The sequence below is a fragment of the Mastigoproctus giganteus genome, chromosome 13, assembly GCF_048544385.1.
Source record: "Mastigoproctus giganteus isolate SK-2022 chromosome 13, ASM4854438v1, whole genome shotgun sequence".
NCBI classification, from domain to species: domain Eukaryota; kingdom Metazoa; phylum Arthropoda; class Arachnida; order Uropygi; family Thelyphonidae; genus Mastigoproctus; species Mastigoproctus giganteus.
In genome coordinates this window covers 8,613,514-8,627,523 of record NC_143587.1, presented here as the reverse complement: position 1 = coordinate 8,627,523, position 14,010 = coordinate 8,613,514, and the positions used below count along the sequence as shown (strand labels likewise).

The 14,010-nt window shown below is 39.4% G+C and overlaps 1 protein-coding gene across 1 annotated transcript in view; it reads right to left on the bottom strand.

The window, feature by feature from the left end:
- The window catches only part of HisT (Histamine transporter), a 104,246-nt gene extending 92,098 nt beyond the window's left edge, over positions 1-12,148 (bottom strand). The window contains exon 1 of the mRNA XM_090387871.1: positions 11,944-12,148. Within this exon, the coding sequence (XP_090243997.1) occupies positions 11,944-12,148 (205 nt within the window). The remainder of the gene's footprint in view (positions 1-11,943) is intronic.
- Positions 12,149-14,010: the final 1,862 nt, after the last annotated feature.

Genomic DNA, 14,010 nt, shown 5'->3' with positions numbered 1-14,010 from the left:
ACCTGCAGTTGAAGTAGGCTCAGCAATTCAAGCAAGGCCTGCGTAACCAAAAAATACCACCACAAACTCAGAAGCCTACTAAAAGCAGAGCTGAATGGAGGAACAGAGTAAAAGCCATAAACACCTATGCAGTCCCAGTGGTAACATAATCCTTAGCGATCATAGATTGGACTAACACCAAGCTGGAGGACATCATGAGAAAGACAAGAACAATGATGACCAAGAGCTGGCAACTCCCCCACCCCTCGTAAGTTGCCCATGGAGAGAATGACCATAGCATGGAAAGATGGAGGAAGGGCTTGAAAGACCTCATCAAGCAACAGAAGAAAGTGAGATAAACCTGAAGGATGCTTCTGAAAAAACACAGTGCTACTCTACCAGGCCATAAGGAAGACAGACAAGCGACATACCTTACTCAACCTGTGCAAGGAAACCTCAACAACACAGATGGAACAAACAAAGCTAGAAAGATGAAAAAAGAAGAAACTCCACAGAAAACACTACAATGACCTCCATCAAGACCAGATAGATAAAATGGCTTCCAATGCATGGTTCATGAGCAGGATGCTCATCCAATACTGTAGGATTCATGCTTGCTATCCATGACCAGGTAATAACGACTGGGTAACCCCAGAGCAACGTATCAACTCTGTGGTACTACACTGACAGTGGTAGAGAATGAAAAGGACTTGGGGGTAATTGTGCAGGCAGATATGAAGTTTTCTGAGCAGTGCAGACGGGTTGCAAGAGTAGCTCATGGTGTCTTGTCAATGATATACAGGAATTTTTCTAGCAGGGATAAGGAGGTGATTATCCCCTTGTATAAGGCGATGGTCAGGGCACACCTTCAGTATGGTATACAGGTCTGGAGGCCTCATTTTAAGAAGGGTGCTGCTGGAACGAGTACAGAGAGGGGCAACAAGATTAGTGAATGGAACAAAGGGTTGCTCTTACAAAGAAAGGCTTAAGTTTTGCAAATTACAGTGTCTGGAGACTAGGCACCGGTGAGGTGATCTAATAGAGGTGTATAAAGCCTTGAATGGTTTGAGTATGCTCAATGCCGATGGGATTCTTCCTCTTGCTCAGAATAATCACCTGAGAGGGCATAAATTCAAATTGAGGAAAGACAGATGTAGGATAGATGTGCAGAAATTTGCCTTTAGCCAGCGGGTAGTTGGTTGGTGGACCAGACTTCCATCCCTTGTTGTGGAAGTTGATAACCTAAATAAGTTTAAGGCTCAGCTGGACAGGTATTTTGAACGAACAGAGGGGTGAAGTGGGTTTTTTTTTTTTTTTTTTGGCTGATGCTGCATAAGCTTGCTTTCTTGAATCATATGCCTCTACTAATGCTAATGCTAATCACCTTTAAGAAAACAAAAAAACTCTTCCCTTTACCCTTGACAGTAGTTACATCTTTAAGTAAATCCCACATCACTACACTGTGATCACAGTCACCTAGTGATTCCTTTATATGCAAATTCTTAATGCATGAATAATTGCTGCTGGTAATCAGATTAAGGGTATAACACCCTCTGGTTGCCTCTGCAACATGTTACTGTAGAAAATAATCCTTCAATAAATTCACAAAAGTCTTTCTGTGTGGGAGTGACCAATCCACAAGTTCCAATCAATATTTGGAAAGTTAAAATCCCCCATTACAAGACATTCTTGTTTACTGGCCCATTCTATTTCTCTGCACGACTTTTCATTGTATTTAGAGTCATTATGCCTATAATATACTCCTATTCTCATTTACCCTTTTCCCAGTGTTTATGTCACAACAAACAGACTCAACATAGCACTGTCCACCCATGTCAACTAAATGCACTTCCTTAGATTTTATTTGTTTCTTAACTAACAGCATAACCTCTCCTTTCCTAACATGTCTTTCCTTTCTGCACATATTGTACTCCCCAAATTCCAATTCTGCATTCCTAATATCTGTGTGACACCAAGTCTCTGATATCCCAACAATATCTTTGATTTTTTCATCAGCACTTCAAATTCATCAAATTTATTTACTATACTTCTAGCATTGGTGTACATGCAAGTATAGATGGATTTGTTCTTACTCTTAGTTACCCCTAATATAGCCCATGTATTTACTTGTTCCATGATGACTCCCAGCAGCTCCTGAAGTCCCCAGCAACTTGCTCTCTAGGCTGCTGCTCATTACAATAGAAGCAGTGCAAGAATTACTTTCGCCTCTGCCTGCGGCTACCATTAATCTTTTAGTCTGAATCCCTCCCCAATCTAGAAGTCATCTCACCCACCTAACACTGCCTCAATAGCATCAGCAAATATTCTTGCACCATTTCTATTTAAGCATATTCCATCCCTGTAGAAGCAGTCTCTCCTGTTAACAAGCACAGACCAGGCTGAGAAAAATTCTACTCCACAGCCTTGCACAGTCTCTGCAGGGCCGAATTGATTGACAAGGCTCTCATCATATACTCCCTCCTATCGTGTCTGGGCAGAATTGCAGACACTTTCAAATATAATCCTAACTTGCAACCTTTTTTCCAGCATTTACCTGTTCTTGTTAAATAAATCTGCAGATCTCTTACTCTTAAGGTCATTAGTGCCAACGTAAAGAACAATATCACCTTTTGTGCCCTACAACGTAACTAACTTTTGCCCCTGGAAACTCCCTTGTCTTATGTGTTCAATGACACCAAATTCAGCCCAATATATCAAAAACCATAAGTGTTCAAAACTGTTTCACTTTTTCTTGATGACCCTGTATTTGACTATATGGTATTTAATGATGAATTCTTAGAACTGGTAATAAACTAGCTAAATGGAAACTATCAATGAGAAAAAAAATGCAAGTTTTGCTAATGCACAGATGCTAAACGTGTTATGTTTCTGATATATTGTCAATAACAAATTAATTGAAAGAGTAGAGCCTGTAAAAATTTTGGGTATTTGTGTGAAAGACTGCTCCTTTTGCACACCACATACTGGGAATTACCAGAGGTGTAATTAGGAGTTTTGGCTTGTATGCCTAAATATCAAGAGGCCTTTTTGATTTATAGTAAGTTTTATTAAATTGTTATTTAATAACTAAATAAATTTCCAAATAATGATTTAATGAAATTTTATTAATATTTAATAAAATATTAATAAATATTATAATGTGGAGAATTATAGCTCAAAGGCTTCCAGTTGTTGAATTTCAATTGTAGTAATTTAAAAACATATTTAAAGAAGGGGATGTTGACTGGTTGCAGCATGTATCCAGACTGGTTTGCGGGGGTGGGGTGGGGGGGTTAGAGAATAATAGAAACCAATTCAGAAGAATAGTGCCAATTGAAGTATCTATAGAAAAGGCATGCAGCATAAACAGAACGTCTATGAGACAGAGAGTGGAGAGACTGTCAGAGATGAGTCATTAATTACCCCGTGACCTCTTTGGAATGGAATCTAGAAGCCTGAGAGAGGTTTGGAGGGATGCCACAATGTGGGAACAATATTCCAACATATGGTGGATTTGCGACTTGTACAGAGTGAACAGATGCAGAAAAAGCAATATCTGTAATGTGCTTATGCCAAGAGAAATTAGAAATCAGGGAAATCCCCAATAGAGACATGCAATCTTGCCCAAAAATCTGAATGTCGTCAAAGATAAGCATAGCAGAAGAATCCTTTTTTGAGACATAAGACAGGACTGAGTTTTAGAATAATTGAAATTAACTAAGTAACCTTTGGCCCAATGGAGAATTATCTGGAGATCATCATTTAAGGAACTGGTAGTGGATCTTGGAGAAGTTGAAATTGTTTGTGAAATACAAGATTTCTCACACTGTAAGTTGAAGCAGACAATGTGCTATCATAAAATAGTGGAAGAAAGAAGTTCCTCGAGAGTTCTTGTCTGTTACCGAAACAGATCATATTAGATCATTATGTTCGGAGAGCAAAAAACGTTTCAAATGAGCAGGTAGCTAATGCCGGGGAAGAGAGCTTAAATAACTTTAAGGGGTGTGTCAGGGTAGTTAACTATACAAGAACACTAAGTCTTAATTGTTTATAAGTTAATGTCAGAAGTGTCATCAATAAAATGAGTAAATTCGAATTGCTGGTTAGGACAAGTAACGCTCACATAATAGGGCTTATGATGAGTTTCAGTATGTTATGTATAATGTATTTATGAAGGATAGGAAAGTTAGAAGTGGTGGTGGAGGGGGTTCAATGTTTCTTATCAAAAGCAGCCTGAGTGCAATGAAAGCTTTCCTAGATTCAGATGTTTCGCATGCTGGTATAGAAGCTGTATGGTGCGAGATAGTTGGAAGCAAAGGTATAATGAAAGTGGGAGGAATCTGTAGCCCAGGTGTTTGTGAAGATTACGATGAGAGCTTCTTCATGCAAATGGAATGGGCAAGTAAGCATCAATATCTTATTATGGGCGATTTTCATTTGCCTTTAATCGATAGGAGCAAATAGGTACGAAACTCAATTACTTAACAAGTACAGGTCACTGTTGAAAAAAAGCCGTGAAGTAGGGTTGAATTTGAAAGTGTCTGCAATTCTGCCCAGACACGAGAGGAGGGAGTATATGATGAGAACCTTGTCGATCAATTCGGCCCTGGAAAGTTTGTGCAAGGCTCAAGGGGTAGAATTTTTTTTCAGCCTGGTCTGTACTTGTTAACAGGAGAGACTGCTTCTACAGGGATGGGATACACTTAAATAGAAAGGGTGCAAGAATATTTGCTGATGCTCTTGAGGCGGTGTTAGGTGGGTCGCAGAACTGCTAGTTTGGGGGGGATACAAGGACTAATAGATTAAAAGTAGCCACTGGCAGAGATGAAAGTGATTCTTGCACTGCTTCTACTGAAATGAGCAGCAGCCTGGAAAACAAGATACAGGATATTTCAGAGACTGCTGGGAGTCATCGCGGAACAAGTAAACACATGGGTTGTGTTAAGGCAGCTAAGAATAAGAACAGGTGCATGTATACTTGCATGTACACCAATGCTAGGAGCTTGGTAAATAAATTTGATGAAATTGAGGTATTGCTCAAAACATCAAAGGCAGATATTGTTGGGATATCAGAGATGTGGTGTCACACAGATATAAGGAATGCAGAACTGGAATTTGGGGAATACAATGTGTATAGAAGGGATAGACAGGACAGGAGAGGAGGAGGGGTTATGATATTAGTTAAGAAACACATAAAATCCAAGGAAGTGAAGCCAGTCGACAAAGGAGGTGGACAGGGCAATGTTGAGTCAGTTTGGTGTGATATAAGCATAGAGAAATCAAAATTGAGAGTAGGAGTGTGCTATAGGCCTAATGACTCTGATGAGTATAATACGATACTGTACAGGGAAATAGAGTGGGCCAGTAAATCAGAGAGTCTTATAATGGGGGATTTTAATTTCCCAGATATTGACTGGAATTTGTGGGTTGGTCACTCACGCACTAGCAAGGCTTTTGTGAATTTATTGGATGATTGTTTTCTACATCAGCATGTTCGGGAGGCAAATAGAGGGAGCAATACTGTTGATCTGATGATCTGATTATCATTAGTGATTCTTCATGCATTAAGAATCTGCAGATACAGGAACCACCAGGTGGCAGTGATCACAGTGTGCTGAAGTGGGATTTACTCAAGGAGGTAACTACCATCAGAGGTAAAGGGAAGGGTTTTTGCTTTCGTAAAAGGCGACTATGATGGTCTGAGACAGTATTTAAATTCTATACAGTGGGACCAACTGATGATATTACCAACAGCAAATTCAAAATGGGAAGCATTCAAAGAATTAATCTTGGAAGCTACTAGGCTTTACATACCAACTAAGAAATACTGTTCAAGGTTCACGCCTAAATGGATGTCAGATGAACTAATGAGAGACATATGGCAGAGAACAAAAATGAATGGGATACATACAAATTAATGGGTAACATGGAAGCCTATGATAGATATAAGTTGTTATTGCTATTTGTTTTTTTTAGGAGCATTAGCAACTAAGGCCATATTGCTCCAGGATATGCAGTGGTCATTCCCTGACCTTTCCGCATCCTCGTATTTGGTGGTGACGGGCTCGAACCCCGGTCTAATCAAGAAGCGTGTGCTACGTACTGTTGCTGCTGTAGATATAAGTTGGTCTGTAAGCAAGTCAGAAAGGAGATTAGGCAGGCAAAGGCAAATTATGAGAAATCCTTGGCAAAGGATGCAAAGAAAAACAGAAAAGAGTTCTTTACCTATTTAAACTCAAGAAGGAAAGGGATAAATCAGATTGGTGCACTGGATATTGATGGTTCAACAGATGTGGATCCTTCTCAGGTGGCTAACAAACTAAACAAGTATTTTGCATCTACATTCACACATGAGGAGTTATTCAGGAAGGGGATGTCGTAGGTGAAGTAAACATTAGCAGTGAGCTAGATGATTTTGTAATAACTGAGAGGAAAGTGGAGGAGAAATTGTTGAGGATAAACATAAAAAAGGCACCTGGGGTGGATGGATCTATCCAGTTATATTAAAGAACGCAGCAAAGGAAGTAAGCCAACCTCTAGCCATAATTATGAGAGCTTCTTTGGACTCAGGGGAGGTACCCATAGACTGGAGATGTGCAAATGTAACCCCAATTCACAAAGGAGGATCAAAGGTTGACACAATTATAGACCTGTTAGTTTAACTTCTGTTCCAGAAAAATTAATGGAGGCACTGCAGGATCATCTAGACAAGAATTCAGTTATAGCTCAGACACAGCATGGTTTTGTTAAGAGAAGGTCTTGCCTGACCAATTTGATTGGATACTATGATATTTGATTGGATACTATTGTAGTCACAAAAGAACTGGATGCAGGGAATAACTTTGATATTATATATTTGAATCTTAGAAAGGCTTTTGATACTGTTGCTCATGGAAGACTGCTGCAGAAATTGGAGCAGTGTGGCACTGGAGGCAAGTTGCTGCTATGGATAAAGGGATGGTTGAGTGGCAGAAGACAGAGAGTGGTAATCAATGGACACTGCTCAATGTGGACTATATGTTATTAGTGGAGTTCCTCAGGGTTCAGTGTTGGGTCCGTTGTTGTTTTCTGTATTTATAAATTATATCGATGATGGTATATCAAGCTTAATGTCCAGGTTTGCAGACGATACAAAGGTTGGCAGGGTTGTTAAGGATACTACTGATGCTATGCTGCTGCAACAGGATCTGGAAAGGTTGAACAGATGGGCTGAGAGGTGGCAAATGAAGTTTAACATTGACAAATGTAAAGTATTACATATGGGAAACAGTAACCCCAGAGTAACGTATCAACTCTGCGGTACTACACTGGCAGTGGTAGAGAATGAAAAGGACCTGGGCGTAACTGTGCAGGGAGAAATGACTTTCTCTGAGCAGTGCAGACGAGCTGCAAGAGTAGCTCATGGTGTCTTGTCAATGATATACAGGAATTTTTCTAGCAGCGATAGGGAGGTGATTATTCCCTAGTATAAGGCAATGGTCAGGCCACACCTTGAGTACTGTGTACAGGTCCGGAGGCCTCATTTCAAAAACATGTAGAGCTGCTGGAACAAGTACAGAGAAAAGCAACAAGATTAGTGGATGGAACAAAGGGTTGCTCTTATGAAGAAAGGTTTAAGTTTTGCATTACAGAGTCTGGAGACTAGGCACAAGCAAGGTTTTCTGATAGAAGTGTATAAGGCCTTGAATGGTTTGAGCATGCTCAATGCCAATGGGATTCTTCCTCTTTCTCAGAATAATCACCTGAGAAAGCATAAATTCAAATCGAGGAAAGACAGATGTAGGATAGATATGCGGAAATTTGCCTTTAGCCAGCGGGTAGTTGGTTGGTGGAACAGACTTCCATCACTTGTTGTTGAAGTTGATAGCCTAAACAAATTTAAGACTCAGCTGGACAGGTATTTCGGACGAATGGAGGGGTGAAGTGGGAGTGGTGTTTTTTTTTTTTTTTTTTTTTTGGCTGATGCTGAATAAGCTTGGTTTCGTGCATCGTATGCTTCTACTAATGCTAACTCCTCATGGGGATAAAATTTTTAAATGAACTAGATGATTGTTATTTGTATCAATATGTCAAGGAAAGTACTAGGGTAAAGAAAATTCTAGACCTCATCATCACCCATGAACCAGATGACATGATAGGGCTGACAGTACAGGAACTAGTAGCAGGAAGTGATTACAGAGTTCTATGTAGGACGATGAAGAGAGAAGTAGCAGTAGTTAAAGGCAAAGGAATGGGTTATAATTTCAGGAAACAAAAGGAAATTATGATGGCTTAAGGTGCTTCATAGTCTCTATTAAATGGATCGATATCGCACAGTGTGAATACAATTGAATTATGCCATAACTTAAAAACATTAATCACAAAAGCCTTGAAAGTTTACACACCATCAGAAAAATACTATGCAAGGAAGATTCCAAGTTGGATGAATAATGAAGTTGCTAGATTAGTTGACCAGAAAAAGATGACATGGAAAAGTCGGAGCAATAAAAAAATACTGAAGCTATCTATAACAGCTACAAAGTGATCTGTAACAGTGCCACAGAAAAGGTTAGGCTGACAAAGGCAGATTATGAGAAATCTGCTGGCAAAGAGTCACGATAAGGAATTCTTCACATATATAAATGCAAAGAAGAGAAGGACAAACCAAATCAGGCCCTTATGTAATGAACATGAGATAGTATTAGCTAGCCCAGCTGAAGTTACAGGTGAACTCAGTTACTTTGGATCAATATTTACAGAAGAGAAAACCTTTACATCAATGAGAAATTATGGGAGTGAAGTTGAAAAAAAATGTAATTAATGATGTTGAAATTTCACACGTTTATTTAATGAAAAAAACTTTTGAACCTACAGGCCAGTAAGGCTCCTGGGGTTGATGGCATATACACTATAATCTTAAGGGAAGCAGAAAGTGAGTGCATTGAGAGCATCACAGGACTCAGGAGTGATTCTGTTGGATTGGAAAAGTGCTAATGTATATCCAATACATAAGGGCAGTTCTAAGAATGAAGTGGGAAATTACTGGCCGGTCAGTCTAACTTCAGTAGTAGGGAAAATCATGGAGACAATGATCAAGGGTGGAATTTAGGTTCACTTAGATAGAAATGGAATTCTGAAGGATGCTCAGCATGGATTTGTAAAGGGAAAATCATGTTTAGCTAATCTGGTTACCTATTTTGACAGGGTCACTCAAGAGCTGGATTTGGAGAACAATTTTGACATTGTTTATTTGGATTTCAGCATTTGACTCAGTCCCACATCAAGGGTTACTTTATAAGCTGGAACAGGTTGGAATCACAGGGAAAATCCATAGATGGATAGCTGGATAGCTTCAGGGCAGGAGGCAGAGGGTTTTGATAAGTGGTTATTCCTCATTTGATAAGTGGTTATTCCTCAGGTCGATGTAAGAAGTGGGGTTCCCCAAAGACCACTATTAGGACCACTGTTGTTTTTGATTTTCATAAATGATATCGATGAAGGGATAGAGGGTGTGATGTCTAAATTTGCAGATGATGTAAAGATTGGTAGAGTAGTTAATGATCAAGCAGAGCTTCTTCAAAGTGACCTAGATAGACTTCAGGGATGGGCAGAAAAATGGCAGCTATGCTTTAATCAAGCAAAGTATAAAGTATTACACCTGGGGAACAGTAACTCCAAAATAACTTATAGACTTAGTGGAGTTGAACTAAAGCCAGTAGTGGAAGAAAGAGACTTGGGTGTTATGTGGTCAGATGTGAAGTTCTACGAGAACTGTAGCCAGGTTACAAGGAAGGCCCATGGTGTTCTATCAATGATTTATCGAACAATTGCTAGTAGAGATAAGGATGCCATAATTCCATTATATAAGGCTATTGTTAGACCACACTTGGAATACTGTGTTCAAGTATGGAGACAGCACCTAAAGAAAGACATTATGCTTCTTGAAAGGATCCAATGGTTTGCCTGGTGAGATTGGCAAAAGGAAATCCATGTGAGGAAAGCCTTTGAATATGAGGCTGAAGAGCTTGGAAACTAGGAACTTTAGAGGAGACTTGATTGAAATGTTTAAGGCTCTGAGAGGCATAAGTAAAATGGGAGGATGAAATTTTCATGGTTATAAATTATTCTAGAATAACATGCAATAATTTCAAGTTACGGGGGGGGGGGGAGATGTTTAGACTGGATTCAAGAAATTTTATTTTAGCCAGCGAGTTATAAATTACTGGAATAAGTAGTGGCAGTTGGGATAATTCAAAGGTCAGCTCGATAATAATTACCTACAGGAGGAGGAGGGAAACACATAGGTTGTCTATTTCCTTTTCTCTTATTAATTTTTTTTTTTTAATTTTCTTCATATTATTATTATATTATTTTATTTATTTATTATTATTATTTTTTTTGGCTCGTGCAGCATAAGCCATAGGCTTCCTTGCACCATATCGCCATTGCTAATACTCTTAATAGAATTAATATTAATTTCACTGTTACTCTATCTGGCAAAATAGATGGAATCTTACCACAAAAAGGCAAGTCACCAAAAAATTTATACCCGATGTCAGTAGGGTATATCCTGTTTCCCTGTCCTGGTTTTCCCCAGGCTTGCACACCACCTTCCTTCTTACGGGACACGGCCCCTTCAGAGGGAAACTCCACGAGCTGGGAATCTCCGACAACCCGAGCTGTAACTGCGGTCAGGAGGAAACCTGGGAACAACTTATCCATGACTGTGACAACAATGAGGACCTCAGATGTCAGCTATATACACACATCAACTCATTGCTAAGAAACCAAGAAGAAATAATATTGCAAGAAAAAGATAATTACCAGGCTTTCACCGTCTTTCCCTGCAAACTCTTTGAAAGACAATGATCCTTGCCACATCATCACTAACCTATGAAAACACAGACGTAACTATCCGAGATGACTGTGAAACTCTGAACTAGTGACCCTGAAGCAGATACAACACATGAATGTAACAAACTGGACCTGACTTCTGGACTTGGACCTCCACTGGACTAATGCAAAGACGAAGATTGCAACTTGGACTCTGACCTCGAAGATTGCATCTTATGATGCCATACAGCGTCCCAGCTCTGTCTAGCCTGCTTTTTACTTCTCTTTCCCTAGCAGGGGGGGGAGTGGACAGCATGCTGTCTCCTCCCCCTCCTGCCACCCCTCTTTCCCTCTGGTGGGGCATGGGCATGTCCCACTATTTCAACAGGGGTCATCTTTCCTATAGACCCCTTACTTCCAATTTCCAACCCCCCAGTCTTCCACCCCCTCCCATCTCTTTCTCCTTACAACAGCGCCTGCCCCACATGTACAAATTTAAAACACCAAAATTCATGCCCGACCTATTAGGAAATCTTATCACCTCCAGCGCTTATCCCTTAAAGCCCCTCTAAGCATCGTATAATGTACCATCTGTGCCCAAAAGAAAAGAAGAATTTTTATTTAAAAATTTTTTTTTTATTTATTTATTTATTATTATTATTATTTTTTTTTTTTTTGTCCTAGCCACTGAAATCTCAGGAAAATAGGTGGTAGGACCTGCCAGAGCAAACTTTAAGGGAACACCTGGCTGGCCTCCACGTGGTGGAGTACATAAACGACAGGTCCCATCTGTGGCCTGGTGACTAACAAGCCAGAGGAACAAGGGGCACAACATATTACACAATACATGATCCACACACTTTTAAACCTCTGGCCTGGACAGCGTACTGTCCTCGATACAAAGAACATACGCGGAGATGGGGTAAATCCCTGGTGCCGTTAGACCCAAAAATACTCTGTACTCTGTTAGTATCTCTTGGTTAAAAATTGACCATGCTATCTTCCAATGAATTTTACTGATGACAATGTTTAAAAAATGACGTTATGTGTATAAGTTATTAGTAGCCAATACTTAATTTTTTAAAAAAAAGTTATGAAATATTCATTCGGAACATTTTTACTATTATGAAGATCATTTAAAGGAGGACTTACCTACACATGTACCAAAGGATCCAATAATTACTGAAAACCGAAGTCCCTTCTTGTCTAATAACCATGAAGCAGGAAATATGAGGGGAATATAAGTAACCATGAAAATAACAGATGTCCAATTAACAGCAATCTCCCCAACATCATAATAGAAAGAAATAACATTAGTGATAATAGAATACTCAATCCACTGGAAAGCATTGGACATAGAATATAAGCAAAACAAAAATAACATAAGAAATCTTGTGGGATAGAGCTTAGTTTCTTCACCAGATATATTGGAGTTTGTGATAACTGGATTTCTTTCCATCTTTCATTCACTTATTACAATGAACTTTCCAATGAAGTGATACCTGTTAAAATAAATAAAAACTGCTTAAAATCAAATTTTTAAAATAATTAAATTAATAAAATTAAATAATCCCTGTATCTCAATTTATACAACTAAAGTAAAATGCTTCAGGCTTCAGCGCCCCAAAAGAAACTCAATCAAAACAAAAACAAAACTAAAGTAACTTTCTCTACATCTAGGCAGGAGATCTGATCCCCAACCTCTCCAAAGGAAAATCTGGGCGTGCTATTTTATCACTCACTCACTCACTCACTCACACACACACACACACACACACACACACACACACACACACACACACACACTCTAAATACTTCCCGAATCAATTCAGGACTTGAAAACAGCAAAAAAAAAAAAAAAAGTCATAAACATATGCCTTAAATCACTGTTTCCAAGTTACAGCTTATTTTTGTGTTCCAACAATTAATTACCTTGAATTCCTGTGCTTGAATATACACATGAATATTCCTCATCATGGACTGCCTGACTTGTTCAAAAATTCCAGGTTTTAAAGTCCAACAGTGATATTTTCCCGAATTAGCCAAAATTATGAGAGCTTCTTTGGACTCAGGGGAGGTACCCATCAACTGGAGATGTGCAAATGTGACTCCAATTCACAAAGGAGGATCAAAAGGTTGTTATTATTTGGTTTTTAGGAGCATTAGCAACTAAAGCCATATTGCTCCGGAATATGCGGTGGTCATTCCCTGACCTTTCCGCATCCTCTGTATTTGGTGGTGACAGGCTCGAACCCCGGTCTAATCAAGAAGCATGTGGTACACACTGCTGCTCCTTCCCACCTGGCTACGGAGGCGCTGGATCAAAGGGTGACACAAGTAATTATAGACCTGTTAGTTTAACTTCTGTTCCAGGAAAATTAATGGAGGCACTTGTTAAAGAAGCACTGCAGGATCATCTAGACAAGACTTTAGTTATAGCTCGGACACAGCATGGTTTTGTTAAGGGAAAGTCTTGCCTGACCAATTTGATTGGATACTATGATGTGGTCACAAAGGTACTGGATGCAGGGAATAAATTTGATATCATATATTTGGATCTGAGAAAGGCTTTTGAAACTGTTGCACATGGAAGACTGCTGAACAAATTGGAGCAGTGTGGCATTGGAGGCAAATTGCTGCTATGGATAAAGGGATGGTTGAGTGGCAGAAGACAGAGAGTGGTAATCAATGGACACTGCATATCGTGGACTAATGTTATTAGTGGAGTCCCTCAGGGTTCGGTGTTGGGTCCATTGTTGTTTTCTGTATTTATAAATGATATTGATGATGGTATATCAGGCGTAATGTCCAAGTTTGCAGACAATACAAAGGTTGGCAGGGTTGTTAAGGACACTAATGACAGTTCGCTGCTGCAACAGGATCTAGAAAAGTTAAGCAGATGGGCTGAGAGGTGGCAAATGAAGTTTAACATTGACAAATGTAAAGTACTACATATGGGAAACAGTAACCTCATAGTAACGTATCAACTGTGTAGTACTACACTGACAGTGGTAGAGAACGAAAAGGACCTGGGAGTAATTGTGCAGGCACATATGAAGTTTTTTGAGCAGTGAAGATGGTCTGCAAGAGTAGCTCATGGTGTCTTGTCAATGATATACATTGACATTTTTCTAGCAATTTTTCTAGCAGGGATAAGCAGGTGATTATCCCCTTGTATAAAGCAATGGTCAGACCACACCTTGAGTACTGTATACAGGT